Source organism: Heterodontus francisci, chromosome 1 (assembly GCF_036365525.1).
Source record: "Heterodontus francisci isolate sHetFra1 chromosome 1, sHetFra1.hap1, whole genome shotgun sequence".
Classification (NCBI taxonomy): Eukaryota; Metazoa; Chordata; class Chondrichthyes; order Heterodontiformes; family Heterodontidae; genus Heterodontus; species Heterodontus francisci.
This window is the reverse complement of record NC_090371.1, coordinates 203,304,489-203,317,876: the sequence shown is the minus strand read 5'-3', so window position 1 is coordinate 203,317,876 and position 13,388 is coordinate 203,304,489. Positions and strand designations below refer to the sequence as shown.

Below are 13,388 nucleotides of genomic sequence, written 5' to 3'. Positions count from 1 at the left end.
CAGAGGGCATTTTAAGAGTCAACCACATTGCTGTGGGTCTGGAGTTACATGTAGGCCAGACCAGGTAAAGACAGCTGATTTCCTTCCTTAAAAGGACATTAGTGAACCAGATAGGTTTTTACAACAATCAACAATGGTTTCATGGTCACCATTAAACTAGCTTTTTAATTCCCAGATTAATTGAACTCAACTTTCATCATCTGCCAGTGGAACCAGTGGAGGATATTACCATCCTCCAGATAGCCTTTTTAACAAGTTTTACCCGGACTATAACAACCCAGATATTATGAGAGCCCAGGTATCTCTCCTCAATAATGTACCTCTCCACTAAACAGAGAGTACAGAGAAGAGTTCTCGAGTTGAGATACAGAAGAATACGAGACAATACATTTTCTAAATTATATAAAAAAAGTTTATTAAAGAATCGAGCATGCAATTCATACTTTGATGAGTAAAATAATCGTAACATAAATAGTTCTAGGAAAAGAAAATATAATCTTATTCCAAGTAGAAAATCAGTTATAAGTCTAAACAATGTTACAGTAAAATATTTAAGATACCCATCAATATATAAAGCAGCATTTACCTAAATTCCCTGAGTAGAAAGCTACAGAGTTCAGTGAGATACCTTTATCCCAATTAAGGGGAAAAACTATCCTCGCTGTACCAGGTAGCTTGTACCTTTTAGAGTTTAGTTTAGTTTAGTTTAGAGATACAGCACTGAAACAGGCCCTTCGGCCCACCGAGTCTGCGCCGACCATCAACCACCCATTTGTACTAATCCTACACTAATCCCATATTCCTACCACATCCCCACCTGTCCCTATATTTCCCTACCACCTAACTATACTAGGGGCAATTGCTAATGGCCAATTAACCTATCAACCTGCAAGCCTTTGGCATGTGGGAGGAAACCGGAGTACCCGGAGGAAACCCACGCAGACACAGGGAGAACTTGCAAACTCCACACAGGCAGTACCCAGAATTGAACCCGGGTCGCTGGAGCTGTGAGGCTGTGGTGCTAACCACTGCGCCACTTTACCGTGAGAAAGGCTGGAATGAATCCAACGATTCTAAAGATCCACTATGTGCTTCCAATATTTAGACTATTTTTAAGCTGCATAACCAGTGTTTTTTTTTGTAACATGTGGGGGTGTTACCTCTCTTGCAAATCGGGTTGTCCCCTTTTATTTCCCAAATTAGGCTGTATAACTATTCATTTCTGGTCAAGATCCAACTTCTTTGATTTCGAAGAAAGGCTAGGCCAACAGCAAGGTGGGAGCCTCTCACGGTGGTCATTTCCCTTAGTCACCTAACTGTGCTGCAAGATTCAGTTTATTGCGTCTGGTCATTTTTGTCAAAATATCAGTCGACTGCTGTTTAGGGATGTCCGCATAAGATCCTATTATTACACTGTGGTAGCTTACGCGATTGGTTGCAAAATGTGTTATCAATGTTTTACTGTGTGATGAGCTTCGCCTTTTTTTTTTTAAAAAGAGTAAATCCTTCTCATCAGAAGCTGCCTCTATGCTCTAAGACGAGGCAAGCCCTTCAACACAGGGGCATGTCGAGACATGTCTATGAATCCCTTTTAACCTTTCAGGCAGATGAACCCACTTTTAATTTTTTAATCCCCAACGTATAGGAAAATACCTTTTTAACATTATAACCCCTTATTATGGCTAGATTCCTTCCCAAGTAATCCCCATTTAAATATTCAAAGAACATTGCAGTACAAGCCAGTCGTTTTCAACTGTAATCACTAGTCAGACGACTGCGATGTAATGTGAAAGCCTAGCTGAATTATACAGGTTTTACAAACTAGTATCATCTCGAGACACCAGTCTTTCAAAACAGTAATGCAGGAGGGATCAAAGCACATTCGGCATTTAAAGTTTATATATTTATTTAGAGATACAGCACTGAAACCTTCGGCCCACCGAGTCTGTGCTGACCAACAAGCACCCATTTATACTAACCCTGCAGTAATCCCATAATCCCTACCACCTACCTACACAAGGGGTAATTTACAATGGCCAATTTACCTATCAACCTGCAAGTCTTTGGCTGTGGGAGGAAACTGGAGCACCCGGCGAAAACCAACGCGGTCACAGGGAGAACTTGCAAACTCCGCACAGGCAGTACCCAGAATCGAACCCGGGTCCCTAGAGCTGTGGGGCTGCGGTGCTAACCACGGTGTCGCTGTGCCACCCATATGTTCTTGTGTGTACAAGACAAGTGAATAAACAAACACTAATAATGAATGCTGCACTATTCTGTCAACATGCCACACACAATGGCCCAAATTTTGCAATCAGTGACATAACTAGGGGGCTCACTACTGACTTCAAAGAAAGTCTTGCTGAGAGATCTGGCAATCTCTGTGCTGAGAACTTTAATTCTCTCGACATACAATTGACTGTTGCATAGCTTAATGGGAATTTCCAGTGTTGAGCTGCAGTGATCAAGCTGTGTATGCAGTCAGCCAGAAAAACATGCGTTTATAGAATGCCTCTCATGCCCACAGGACATTGCAAAGCTTAACACCCACTGAACTACTTTTGAAGTGTAGTCACTATTGTCCTGCAGGAAATGTGGCAGCCAATTTGTGCACAGGAAGCTCACACAAACAGCAAATAACGATCAGATAATCTGTTTTTGTGGCGTTGACTGAGGGATAAATATTGGCCGAAACACCAGGGATAACTCCCTCCTCTTCAAAACAGTGCAATGGTATCTTTTACCTCCTCCTGTGAAGGTAGACTGGACTTTGATTTAATGTCTCATCCAAAAGACAGTAAGTACAACAGTGCAGCACTCCCTCAGTACTGCACTGGAATGTCAGCCTAGATTTTGTGTTCAAGTCTTGGAGTGATCTTGAACCAACAACCTTCTGACTCAAAGGCGAAAGTGCTACCTACCAACTGAGCTACGGCTGACCCTCATCACATGAAAGAATTCTTGGAGGCAGCCAACCAGGAAATAAAAGGCACTAATAATCAAGTTTTTTTTTAGGTCAGAACAGTTGTTCAGCAGTAGATATTATTCAGATTGCCATTAAAAACTCAGTTACATCCTATTGGGCAAGGCTTAGCTTTTTGTGGGGTTTCTAACAGCAGTGACAGTGGAAATAGTAACTTTGCGCCAGATCAATTGATTTCACTGATTGCTAGCTCCAGATGAGGTGATGGAGTCTACAGTACAAGCTGTGGTGGAGCAGTGAATGAAAAACCACAACTTCAGGAATTCTACATTAATCTATGCTTAAAATCATATAGAATCATAGAATCTGGTTATAGCACAGAAGGAGGCCATTTGGCCCAGAAGTATATGCCAGCTCTCTGCAAGAGCAACCCAGCTAGTGCAACTCCCCTGCCCTTTCCCCAAAGACTTGCAAATTTTTCCCCTTCAAGTACTTATTAAATTCCTTTTGAAAGTGATGCTTTCACTACCCTCATAACCACTCGCTGCACAAAGTTTTCCCCATGTCACTTTTGGTTCTTTTGCCGTTCACCTTAAATTGATGTCCTCTGGTGCTAGACCCTTCGGCCAATGGGAATAGTTTCAGTTTCTCCCTATCTCCCTGCCCAGCCCCCTCATGATTTTGAGCAACTCTACCAAATCTCCACTCAACCTTAAATAAAAGCAAGATACTGCAGATGCTGGAAATCTGAAATAAAAATAGAAATTGCTGGAAATACTCAGCAGCATCTGTGGAGAGAGAAGCAGAGTTAATGTTTCAGGTCTGTGACCGTTCATCAGAACCGGCAAAGGTTAGAAAAGAATTAGGTTTTAAGGAAGCGAAGGGGGCGATGGTTGGTGGGGAAGAGAACAAAAGGGAAGGCGTGTGATAGGGCAGAGGGTTGGAGACAGTAAATAACAAAGTTGTCCTGGGACAAAGACAAAGAATGTATTCATGCTTGTGGTGAAAGACAAAGCATTAGTCCAGGGAGAGTGTTAATAACAGAATAACGAGCAGCTCTGTCTGCATGAAAACAGGCACCTGGTTATAAAAGAAAAAATATTTTGAAAAAAAGGCCAGTCATGCTCTAAAGTTATTGAACTCAATATTCAGTCCGCAAGGATGAAGAGTGCCTAATTCAAAGGTCAGGTGCTGCTCCTCGAGCTTGCGCTAATGTTCACTGGAACACTGGTGCAGGCCAAGGACAGAAATGTTGGCATGAGAGGTGGGGTGGGGAGGCAGGAGGGCGTTGTTGAAATGGCAAGCGACCGGAAGCTCGGGGTTATGCTTTCGGACTGACTGCACTCTCCACAGATGCTGCCTGAGCTGCTGAGTACTCACAGCACTTTCAGTTTTTACTCCACTCAACCTCCTTTGCTCTAAAAGAAAACAACTCCAGCTTCTCTAATCTATCCATGTAACGTAGCTCCTCATCCCTGGAACTAGCGAGGAACACACCAGATGCCATTTTGGTGAAGTCATTTACATATCTCTGGTGTACTGAGTAGGCAGATCCCAAACTTTCTATATTCAGACTGATTCTCACTTGCATCATCAACTTGGTTACATCATATGTCATTTATTTTCACTGCTTCATCTCACCCTCTAGATCATCATCCAGGGAGCTCTGGCTCTAGCTTTTCCCCTCGTAGGATTGATCCAAGATGGTTCAGATTTCAATCTCCTCTTTAAAGGCAGCCCACTGTTTTGCCTGCCAATCTTTGATTCCAATTTCCCAGGGCCAGATTTGTTCTTATCCCATTGAAATTGGCTGTCCTCCAATCAAGTATTTTACTCTAGATTGCTCCATGTCTTTTTCTATAGTTAATCTAAACCCTATGATCACTGTTCCCTAAAATTTTCTGGTTGGGCCTCCGTTCCAGGAAGAAGCGGAGAGCCCTCAAACCATCCTGGTGGGGGATGGAGGTGTAGAGCGATTGGACGTCCATAGTGAAGAGGAGGCGGTTGGGACCAGGAAACTGGAAATTGTCAAAATGACGACCAAAATGCAATCGCAGGAGGTGTAATACCTGCCCATTTACCTCCTCTCTCCTCACTATCCCAGGCCTGCAATCGCAGGAGGTGTAATACCTGCCCATTTACCTCCTCTCTCCTCACTATCCCAGGCCTGCAATCGCAGGAGGTGTAATACCTGCCCATTTACCTCCTCTCTCCTCACTATCCCAGGCCCCAAACACTCCTTTCAGGTGAAGCAGCGATTTACTTGTACTTCTTTCAATGTAGTATACTGTATTCGCTGCTCACAGTGTGGTCTCCTCTACATTGGGGAGACCAAGCGCAGACTGGGTGACCGCTTTGCGGAACATCTCCGCTCAGTCCGCAAGCAGGACCCTGAGCTTCCGGTTGCTTGCCATTTCAACACTCCCCCCTGCTCTCATCTCTGTCCTGGGATTGCTGCAGTGTTCCAGTGAACATCAACGCAAGCTCGAGGAACAGCATCTCATCTACCGATTAGGCACACTACAGCCTGCCGGACTGAACATCGAGTTCAATAATTTCAGAGCATGACAGCCCCCCCATTTTACTTTCATTTTTAGTTATTTTTTCTTCCTTTTTTTTTACATTCCTTTTTACATTTTTTACAATTTTTTTTGCATTTATTTCATTTCATCTTAGTTTGTTCAGTTTGCTTACCCACTGTTTTTTTCAGGTTGTTTTTCTTCAGGTTTGCACTTGCTGCTGTTCAATATTCAGTGTATTCACACCTAATCTGTACTAATGCTTTGTCTTTCAACACACCATTAACATATTGTTTGCCTTTGCTCCGTGACCTTTTGGTCAGCTATGTGGCCTGGTCCAATCTGCACCTTCTCCTTTGTTATCTCTTGCCCCACCCCCACCTCACTTGTTTATAATCTGTGACTTTTCTAATATTTGTCAGTTCCGAAGAAGGGTCACTGACCCGAAACGTTAACTCTGCTTCTCTTTCCACAGATGCTGCCAGACCTGCTGAGTGACTCCAGCATTTCTTGTTTTTGTTTCAAAACCTCCTTCCTTGTTGGGCTGGAAGAATCATAGTTAGCTTTCATGTAGTTTCACTGGCCTAGACATTTGAAATGATGTACCTCCTTAGGACCATGAACAGTAAAATGCAAACTCAGAAAAATAAAAGTAAAATATATGTCTAGTTCTTTTGCTGTTGTCAATGATTTAATTAGATAAGTTTGATTCGTTGTTTCTGCTTGTATGAAGTTAGTTTCACTGGTTTAAAAAAATGATTTCTATCCTCCAATTAACTGACATTGATGGGGAAATCCTACATAAATTCCTGTTAGGGTTAGTGATTAGACCTGGGCCATATTCATTCAGGTGAAAGCAAAAAAAAAATGAATCAGATCATCAGGTCATTTCAGGATAAAAGTGGTGTTTGAATATCCTGAAATGTAACAGCTACTTCAGGTGGGAGCAATATAATTAGTCTTTTATATAGTTACACTAACAAATTTATATAAATTATATTTAGTATTAAATGCAGTCACAAAAGTAACAGCAAATCAGTAGCTGCAGTTTATTGCATTAAAAAAACTATGAAATGTTCTAATCTGGATCTAAAATTTTCCAAAAACAAATAAATTAATGTTCTAAGTACTTACTATGCCATTCTTCCCGTCTCTCTCCTGCCCGCCCCCATACACAAGGATAGATGATCTTCAAATTTGTGCTCATAACAGAATACTTTAATACATCATGTCAAATAAATGAAAAGTAAATTACACTGTTTAAAAATGCAGCTAAGTTCATTATTGTAGCTTAATGGCTGCAAAATTAGAGTCAGATTTTTCATATTCTGACTAATTCAAACAGCATTAACTACTAAAATTCAGTTCTTTTTGCAGTCTTGCTTAAAAGGAAGAGAAATTTAATCTTTTCCCACATTGCCAAGCATCCATCCTCGTGGCTTTGTGAATAAGTGGTACTGACAGCTGAACTATTCTACTCTAACAGACAGCAATAGTGTTTTACTTCAGAGAAGCGAGATAATGAAATTGGAGAAGGCAAGGACAGAGTACGGAATCCAAAAAGGCATGGCTTTCGCTTTCAAGAACCACACAGACCATGCACTATGACAGAATTTTGAGAAATTCAATGGGCTAAATTTGCTGTATATTGATGTGTATCTGTAGCAGCTAATAATGGCATAGATCAATCCCGTTATGTACACCACCCCATAACTCACTGGGGTGAGTTTAAGCTGCTCCAGAGACCATTGCTGGAAAGGCTGAACAGCCAATCACGACAGCGCAGCCCTGCCCCTTCATTAAAACCAATGTTGAGATCAGATTTGCAGAATTAACGTTGCTGTGGTCGCTACCTAGATCATCACAGAATGGCACTGGAGGGCTCAATCAGTGGAACAGATTTTGCTTTCATAATAATGGTGAGACTAATGGTGCTTGCCGCTATTTATGCATAAATGATACAGCAACTTCAGGTGAGGAGCAAATGTGTGGTTAAACATGAATACCCAAAAGTTGCTGTTTAAGTTGCGCTGCACTGCCATTAATTTTGCAAAAACAGCATCTCCCTGTCTGACTCACATCTGAAATGCATTGAATTTGCCGTGTCTGCATGGTAGATATGAACTAAATTTACCACAGGAAGTTAAGTCTTGTCATTTCAAGTCTAAGTACCATTTTAACAAAAAAATGTAAAAACCTAACTGTGCAAAGGCAAGTCTATCTAATGACAGACAACATTAGATGCCCTGTTACAGCAAAATCAGGGTCAGTAAAATATTCAAATCACTCAGCAGGTTGCCTGAGGGTAACAGTTTACTGATTTGCTCTGAACTGAAATCTTAAATCTCAATTAGGTTATGAAATGAGTGTTTCTGACAGCCAGACATGTTCTGATTTCTCTGCCCTATTCCTATTTATAGTTATTGAACTTGTGTGCTAAGCATAGAATGCAACCAGTAATGAAATATGGATGGGATCAGGACAGGTAGTATTGGCTATGCTCTGCATTGAGAGGTACTGTACTCAGCAATATTGCTGTGAAGAAATCAAGGTGCCTGCTTCAATGGCTCAGATTGTACTGTAACAAGGCATCTAACCATGTCTGCCATTAATTAGATTTGTCCTTTCATGTTCAGGTTTTTACATTTTTTGCACGGTAAATTGCTCAAAGTATGAACTGATAATGCTGCAGTGAGGGAAACAGGGCATCTGGGACTTAAGTGAATAGGGAAAACAACCGTGCATCTCCAACCAGAATGAAGGACTGAGAAGTAAGTGTAATTAGAGTGGGTGAATTTAATACCAAAACAGCGACAGAGTGGAAAAGAAAGATTGTCTTTTTTCTCTCTCCTAATCCAAACAGTGAAAAAAAATGTTTAATCTGAAATTTGGTGTTTTTAAAATCAACAATTAATACCTGAAGAAATGAGACTCCACAGTCGTTACAGTTAATTTTCAATGCCAGAGAGGTCGTATGGCAGTAATTAACATCCATCACACTGTTAAAAGGGAACTTAGACTTGAAATGGACAAGACTTAATTTTCAGCAGCGAGTTTAGTTTGTATCTACCACACAAATACAGCCACCCACTTTGCTCAGGCTTGTCCTGAGCGAGAAATTACTTCCTCTGGTGGGAAAGGTCAGAACTTTAACATTAGAGCTAAGCTGTTCAGCGATGATTCAGGCACCAGTACACAAAGGGTAGTGGAAATTTGGAACTCTCTTCTGCAAAATGTTGCTGAGGCTAGGTCAATTGAAAATTTCAAAGTGGAGACTGAGAGATTGTTAAGTGGGGTAATTAAGGTTTACAGAACCAAGGCAAGTAAATAGATACAGGTCAACCATGACCTAACTGAACGGCAGAACAAGCTTGAGGCTCTGAATAGCTAACTCCAGTACCGATGTTTCAGGTGGATCAGTTCCAAAGATCATTGATGGAGACTGGTACCTGTTCTAGGGAAAGCCAAAAGGGAAGGATGGAAAAATCTTTTTTAAAAGTTATCCTTTAAGTCAAAAATGGTATTTTCAGCAGCTTAGTGGCACACCATGTACCCGTACAGGCAAGCAACAGAATAAGATACAGGCTCGTGCTTGCTCAACCTATCGCAATATGCTCATGATCTCAGCCTGGAGGAGAGGGTGCAATTACAAAAAGAGGCAGAATTCTTTTATATAGTTAGAAAATTAGGATGAGCCATCCAAGAACGTTCTACAAACATCTCCATGTAGCCTTTGAATTCCTCCTATGCAAGTTAAAAACTGGCATTTGAGAGGGCATTTACTTCTTTGGATACAGAAAGTGCAATATTTCCATCATTTGATTTCAAAGCTAATTTGATTTTTCAGTTGAATTAAAATTAGCAGAAACTGGGCTGAAAGGTCTCAGAATTTCACCCTACATACAAAAAGCACATAATGCAATAGAGGACGGTTTGGATTGTTTGCTTATGGATACAGAAATTGAGATACATATTTGAAACATTCAGACAACAAATACAACTGGTTAGTTTTGCAGCATAATTCTGTCAAATTTTAGGTCTTATGAAGAAAAGGTTTGTTTAGCTCCATTTGGCAAATAAGGGAGTTTATATATTCTTTATTACAATAGGAAATAAGCAGTCATTTAGAACTAAAAATAATGGCGCTATATGTCTTGACAAGATTTAATGTTGAGCCTTTTTTTTAAGTTTCTGAATGAGATTCAAGTGTGGAAACAAGTTTAAAAGTGCAGGTTAGGAGGCAGTGTCAACTGAATGGATAAATCTTGACATCCATTTTACAAGTAAATCCTCAACTTCAAGTTACATTAAGATTTCTCATTTGGGATTTTACAGAAAACACTTACAGTTTTACAGTTCACTGCACTGATTTTAATCTACTTCAGTGTAAATTTATATGCTTCAAAAGTTTCGGCATAAAGTTCCTGGAATTGGAAATGAGCCGATTTCGATACCACAGGATATATTTGGTGCATAAAAGTGATAAAGATGCCTGCTGGTTATCCATTTCTCAGCCTTGTGGTTAATATGACGGCTCTTTTCAATAACAAGTCCCTTCCCTGACAGACATTTCACTTGTAAAAAGATGGACTCCCTCAAAAATGGTCGCATTTTGCTTCTGAAACTACAGTCAGCACAGAACTTCGAACAACCAGTCCGAGGAAATAAGTTTTTGTTTCCAAAAAAAAAAGTTCCTTTTCAATTGTAAATCCACCAAGTGAAGCCCCGAATGGGGCCGCACGTGGTGCTGGAGAGGGTGAAATGTAAAAGATTAAACGGGGTGGCCTTAAACTCACTCCCAGTCTGTCGGGATATGCATTCTGTTTTAACTCAGCCCAGACACACAAGCCCAGCAGCGCCCGAGTGCAAGTCAGTATCAGTTCGGAAGTTAGCAGCTTGTTAACTCTCTCCAACCCAAACCAGAGCCAATTCGCTGGTTTATATCAGGAGCTGCTGCTGAGAGACTCTATACTCACTGGTTATCTAAGTATGTCTGTCTGTATCTCTATACTCAGTATTTTCGGGCTGTGTGTGTGAGAGAGGAGTTTTTCTATACTCTCAGCCTGGACTCGGTAGTTGTCAACGCCTGTGTTTGTGTCTCTCTGCACTCAGTATCTCCAGGCTGTCTGTATACTCAGCCTAGACTCACTGGGTGTCTCTGGATGGGTGTGTGTTTACACTCTCAACTTATCTCCGGGCTCTTTGTGTGTGTACTCACCGCTGGCGACCTCCGGCTGGCCAGCAGAAGCTGCCTGCTGACTGGCAGCCACACGTTCAGGACTCTCCGAGACGAAGCCATTATTCTCCCACTGCTGGATACTTTCAAAGGGAAGGTCTTGCTTGTTAATATCGCCTCGCTTGGTGTGATTTCTCTTGTTACTCCTCCTTCCCACCGCACCCGCTCCTTTTCATCTTCTCCTTCCCTCCCTCCCTCCACTGTCTGGCGGCTGGGCTGATGAATGAAACAGGTTCTGCCCAACGGCGAGCAAGTAGGAATCGCTGCTGCTTTACAACGATGAATCGGTCCGCCAACACACTACAGGGTTGGCAGATGTTGGAGCCAAATTGTCAATCGAATTTAAAAATGAAGCCGAGCGACCTCTGCTGCTGCCATCGATCCACGCGACTCCCAATAAACTCTCTCTTTCCCCCTTCTCATTGCCACCAGGCGGAGCGCTTCACAAGGATGTTCATAACACGATTACAGATAGGCAAATTTACCCCTACACAAGGAAGTTATTTTTTGTACCCCCCCCCCCCTTAAAACGGTGTTCCAAACTGATGAAAAATCAATCTGATCACATTTTTACATCAATTCAAATTACCACCTAAATAAAAGTGGCAGCACATGAACTGTGTTCCAGTAGTAACAAACATTGGAAAATCTGAAGAACTTTCCCACACATGGAGCACTGGTTCTATATTAAAGGAACCTTAAATTTGTGTACATCATGAAGAAACATGTTAAGCGGACACTTTAGTCACCTTTTCTCTTCTCAGCCGTATTGACCAGCAGATAATCTATTCAAGAGACATGGGGGAACTGTTAGCTGTTAGTGCCTTACCTTGTGAGGTGCTGCCTGGAGGCAAACACAGGTTCCATCTAACCCCGCTTTTATCCTCATATCGCTTGCTGCAAAGATCCTAAATATTTGTTGAACTGTTGAAGAATGAAAGACAAGCTTTTGTCATGGTCCTGTAGTTTTTTTTCCCGGAGAATATGTGGTGTGTCTTTAAGGCTGGAAAAGGATCTATACTGCTTTAAGAACCAGCAAGCCTCAGGAGTTAGAGAAAATGCATTTTGGTTGCCGTTGGATACAGCCATTTGGAGACTGCAATTCAAAGGGTGCATTCTCGTTACCATGGACACAGCCATTTGGACTGAGTATCCAGCAGTACATTTGTTACAATTCAATTTTGTACTGGCTTTTTAGTTGAAGACAGTCAGTTCTAACAGAGAACACCGACAGACAGCTGGTGTTACCACCTCAAGGAAGAGCTCTCTGCCATTTAAACTGACGGAAGAGAATTTTGTCTGTTTAATTATTATTATCTCAAAATTCTAAAAAAAAATTCAAGCCAAAACATGATCATTTAAACTCAAGGAAGGGAAGTTAGACTGTGACAATCTTTTATCCCTCAAAAACTCTAAAGTCAGATTGATTCTATTGAAAGTTGTTAATTGTTGAAATCCATCGCTGGAGAAGGAAAGCATCACTTACTGCTGGAATTAGACTATGGACCGTTTTACTGTTGAAGAACCTTTTTTCCCATCGGACGGCTGTGAGGACTTCAAGCAACATTGGACTATAAATTTGCAAGGACTCTAATTTTTTCTATTTTAAATGTTGTTTATATCTTCATAGTTAGAATTAGAACATTACAGCGCAGTATAGGCCCTTCGGCCCTCGATGTTGCGCCGAAAAGTGTTTAAGAATTTATTTTATTTAATTAAACAGTTAATTTGTTGATTTAAAGACACCTGGTTTGGTTAGCCTCATTCGGGGGTTAATAGATAGTACAATTTGGCTGGGTCTTTCTTTAATTTGGAAAGTTTAAAATGATATGTTAGGCGATCTGTGGAGGGACAGGATTGAATTAACAGTGCATTTCTCCCACCACAATCAGAATCAGATATTTTGATTGGGGGCTTTGACTGGAGGGGTCAGTCGTAATATATTAATTGGGGGCTCGTCTAGGATTTGAACCCGGGACCTCTCGCATGAATTGGGTTTCTGGATTTGAATCATATCTTATCTGGGGGCTCGCTCGCAGTTGAATCATATTTAATTTGGTGGCTCACGTCTGGGATCAGAATCAGACTAATTTGGAGGGCCCACATTTGGAATCATAGTAACTACTCATAACATTTAAATTGGGGTCCTGCGTTTGGCATCATATTAATTGTTCTCGCGGATCATAGCAATTGGAAACTCTATTGTTGGGATCTAAATCTAACACCAATTACAAAAAAATTAAAAGAACCAGGTCTCTTGTATAATACTTCTTCTTCTTTGGCCTTCTTGTCACGGGAGACAATGGGTAAGCGCCTGCAGGTGGTCAGTGGTTTGTGGAGCAGCGCTTGGAGTGGCTATAAAGGCCAATACTAGAGTGACAGACTCTTCCACAGGTGCTGCAGATAAAATTGGTTGTCAGGGCTGTTTCGCAGTTGGCTCTGCCCTTGCGCTTCTGTCTTTTTTCCTGCCAACTGCTAAGTCTTTTCGACTCGCCACACTTTAGCCCCGCCTTTATGGCTGTCCGCCAGCTCTGGCGATCACTGGCAACTGACTCCCACGACTTGTGATCAATGTCACAGGACTTCATGTCGCGTTTGCAGACGTCTTTAAAGTGGAGACATGGACGGCCGGTGGGTCTGATACCAGTGGCGAGCTCGCTGTACAATGTGTCCTTGGGGATCCTGCCATTTTCCATGCGGCTCACATGGC

At 41.6% G+C, this 13,388-nt stretch overlaps 1 protein-coding gene across 1 annotated transcript in view; it reads right to left on the bottom strand.

Annotated features, from left to right (window-relative positions):
• The window catches only part of LOC137374398 (calcium uniporter regulatory subunit MCUb, mitochondrial-like), a 119,664-nt gene extending 108,583 nt beyond the window's left edge, over positions 1-11,081 (bottom strand). Inside the window, exon 1 of the mRNA XM_068040450.1 lies at positions 10,661-11,081. Coding sequence (XP_067896551.1) covers positions 10,661-10,741 — 81 coding nt within the window. The 5' untranslated portion in view covers positions 10,742-11,081. The remainder of the gene's footprint in view (positions 1-10,660) is intronic.
• Between the last annotated feature and the right edge of the window lie 2,307 nt (positions 11,082-13,388).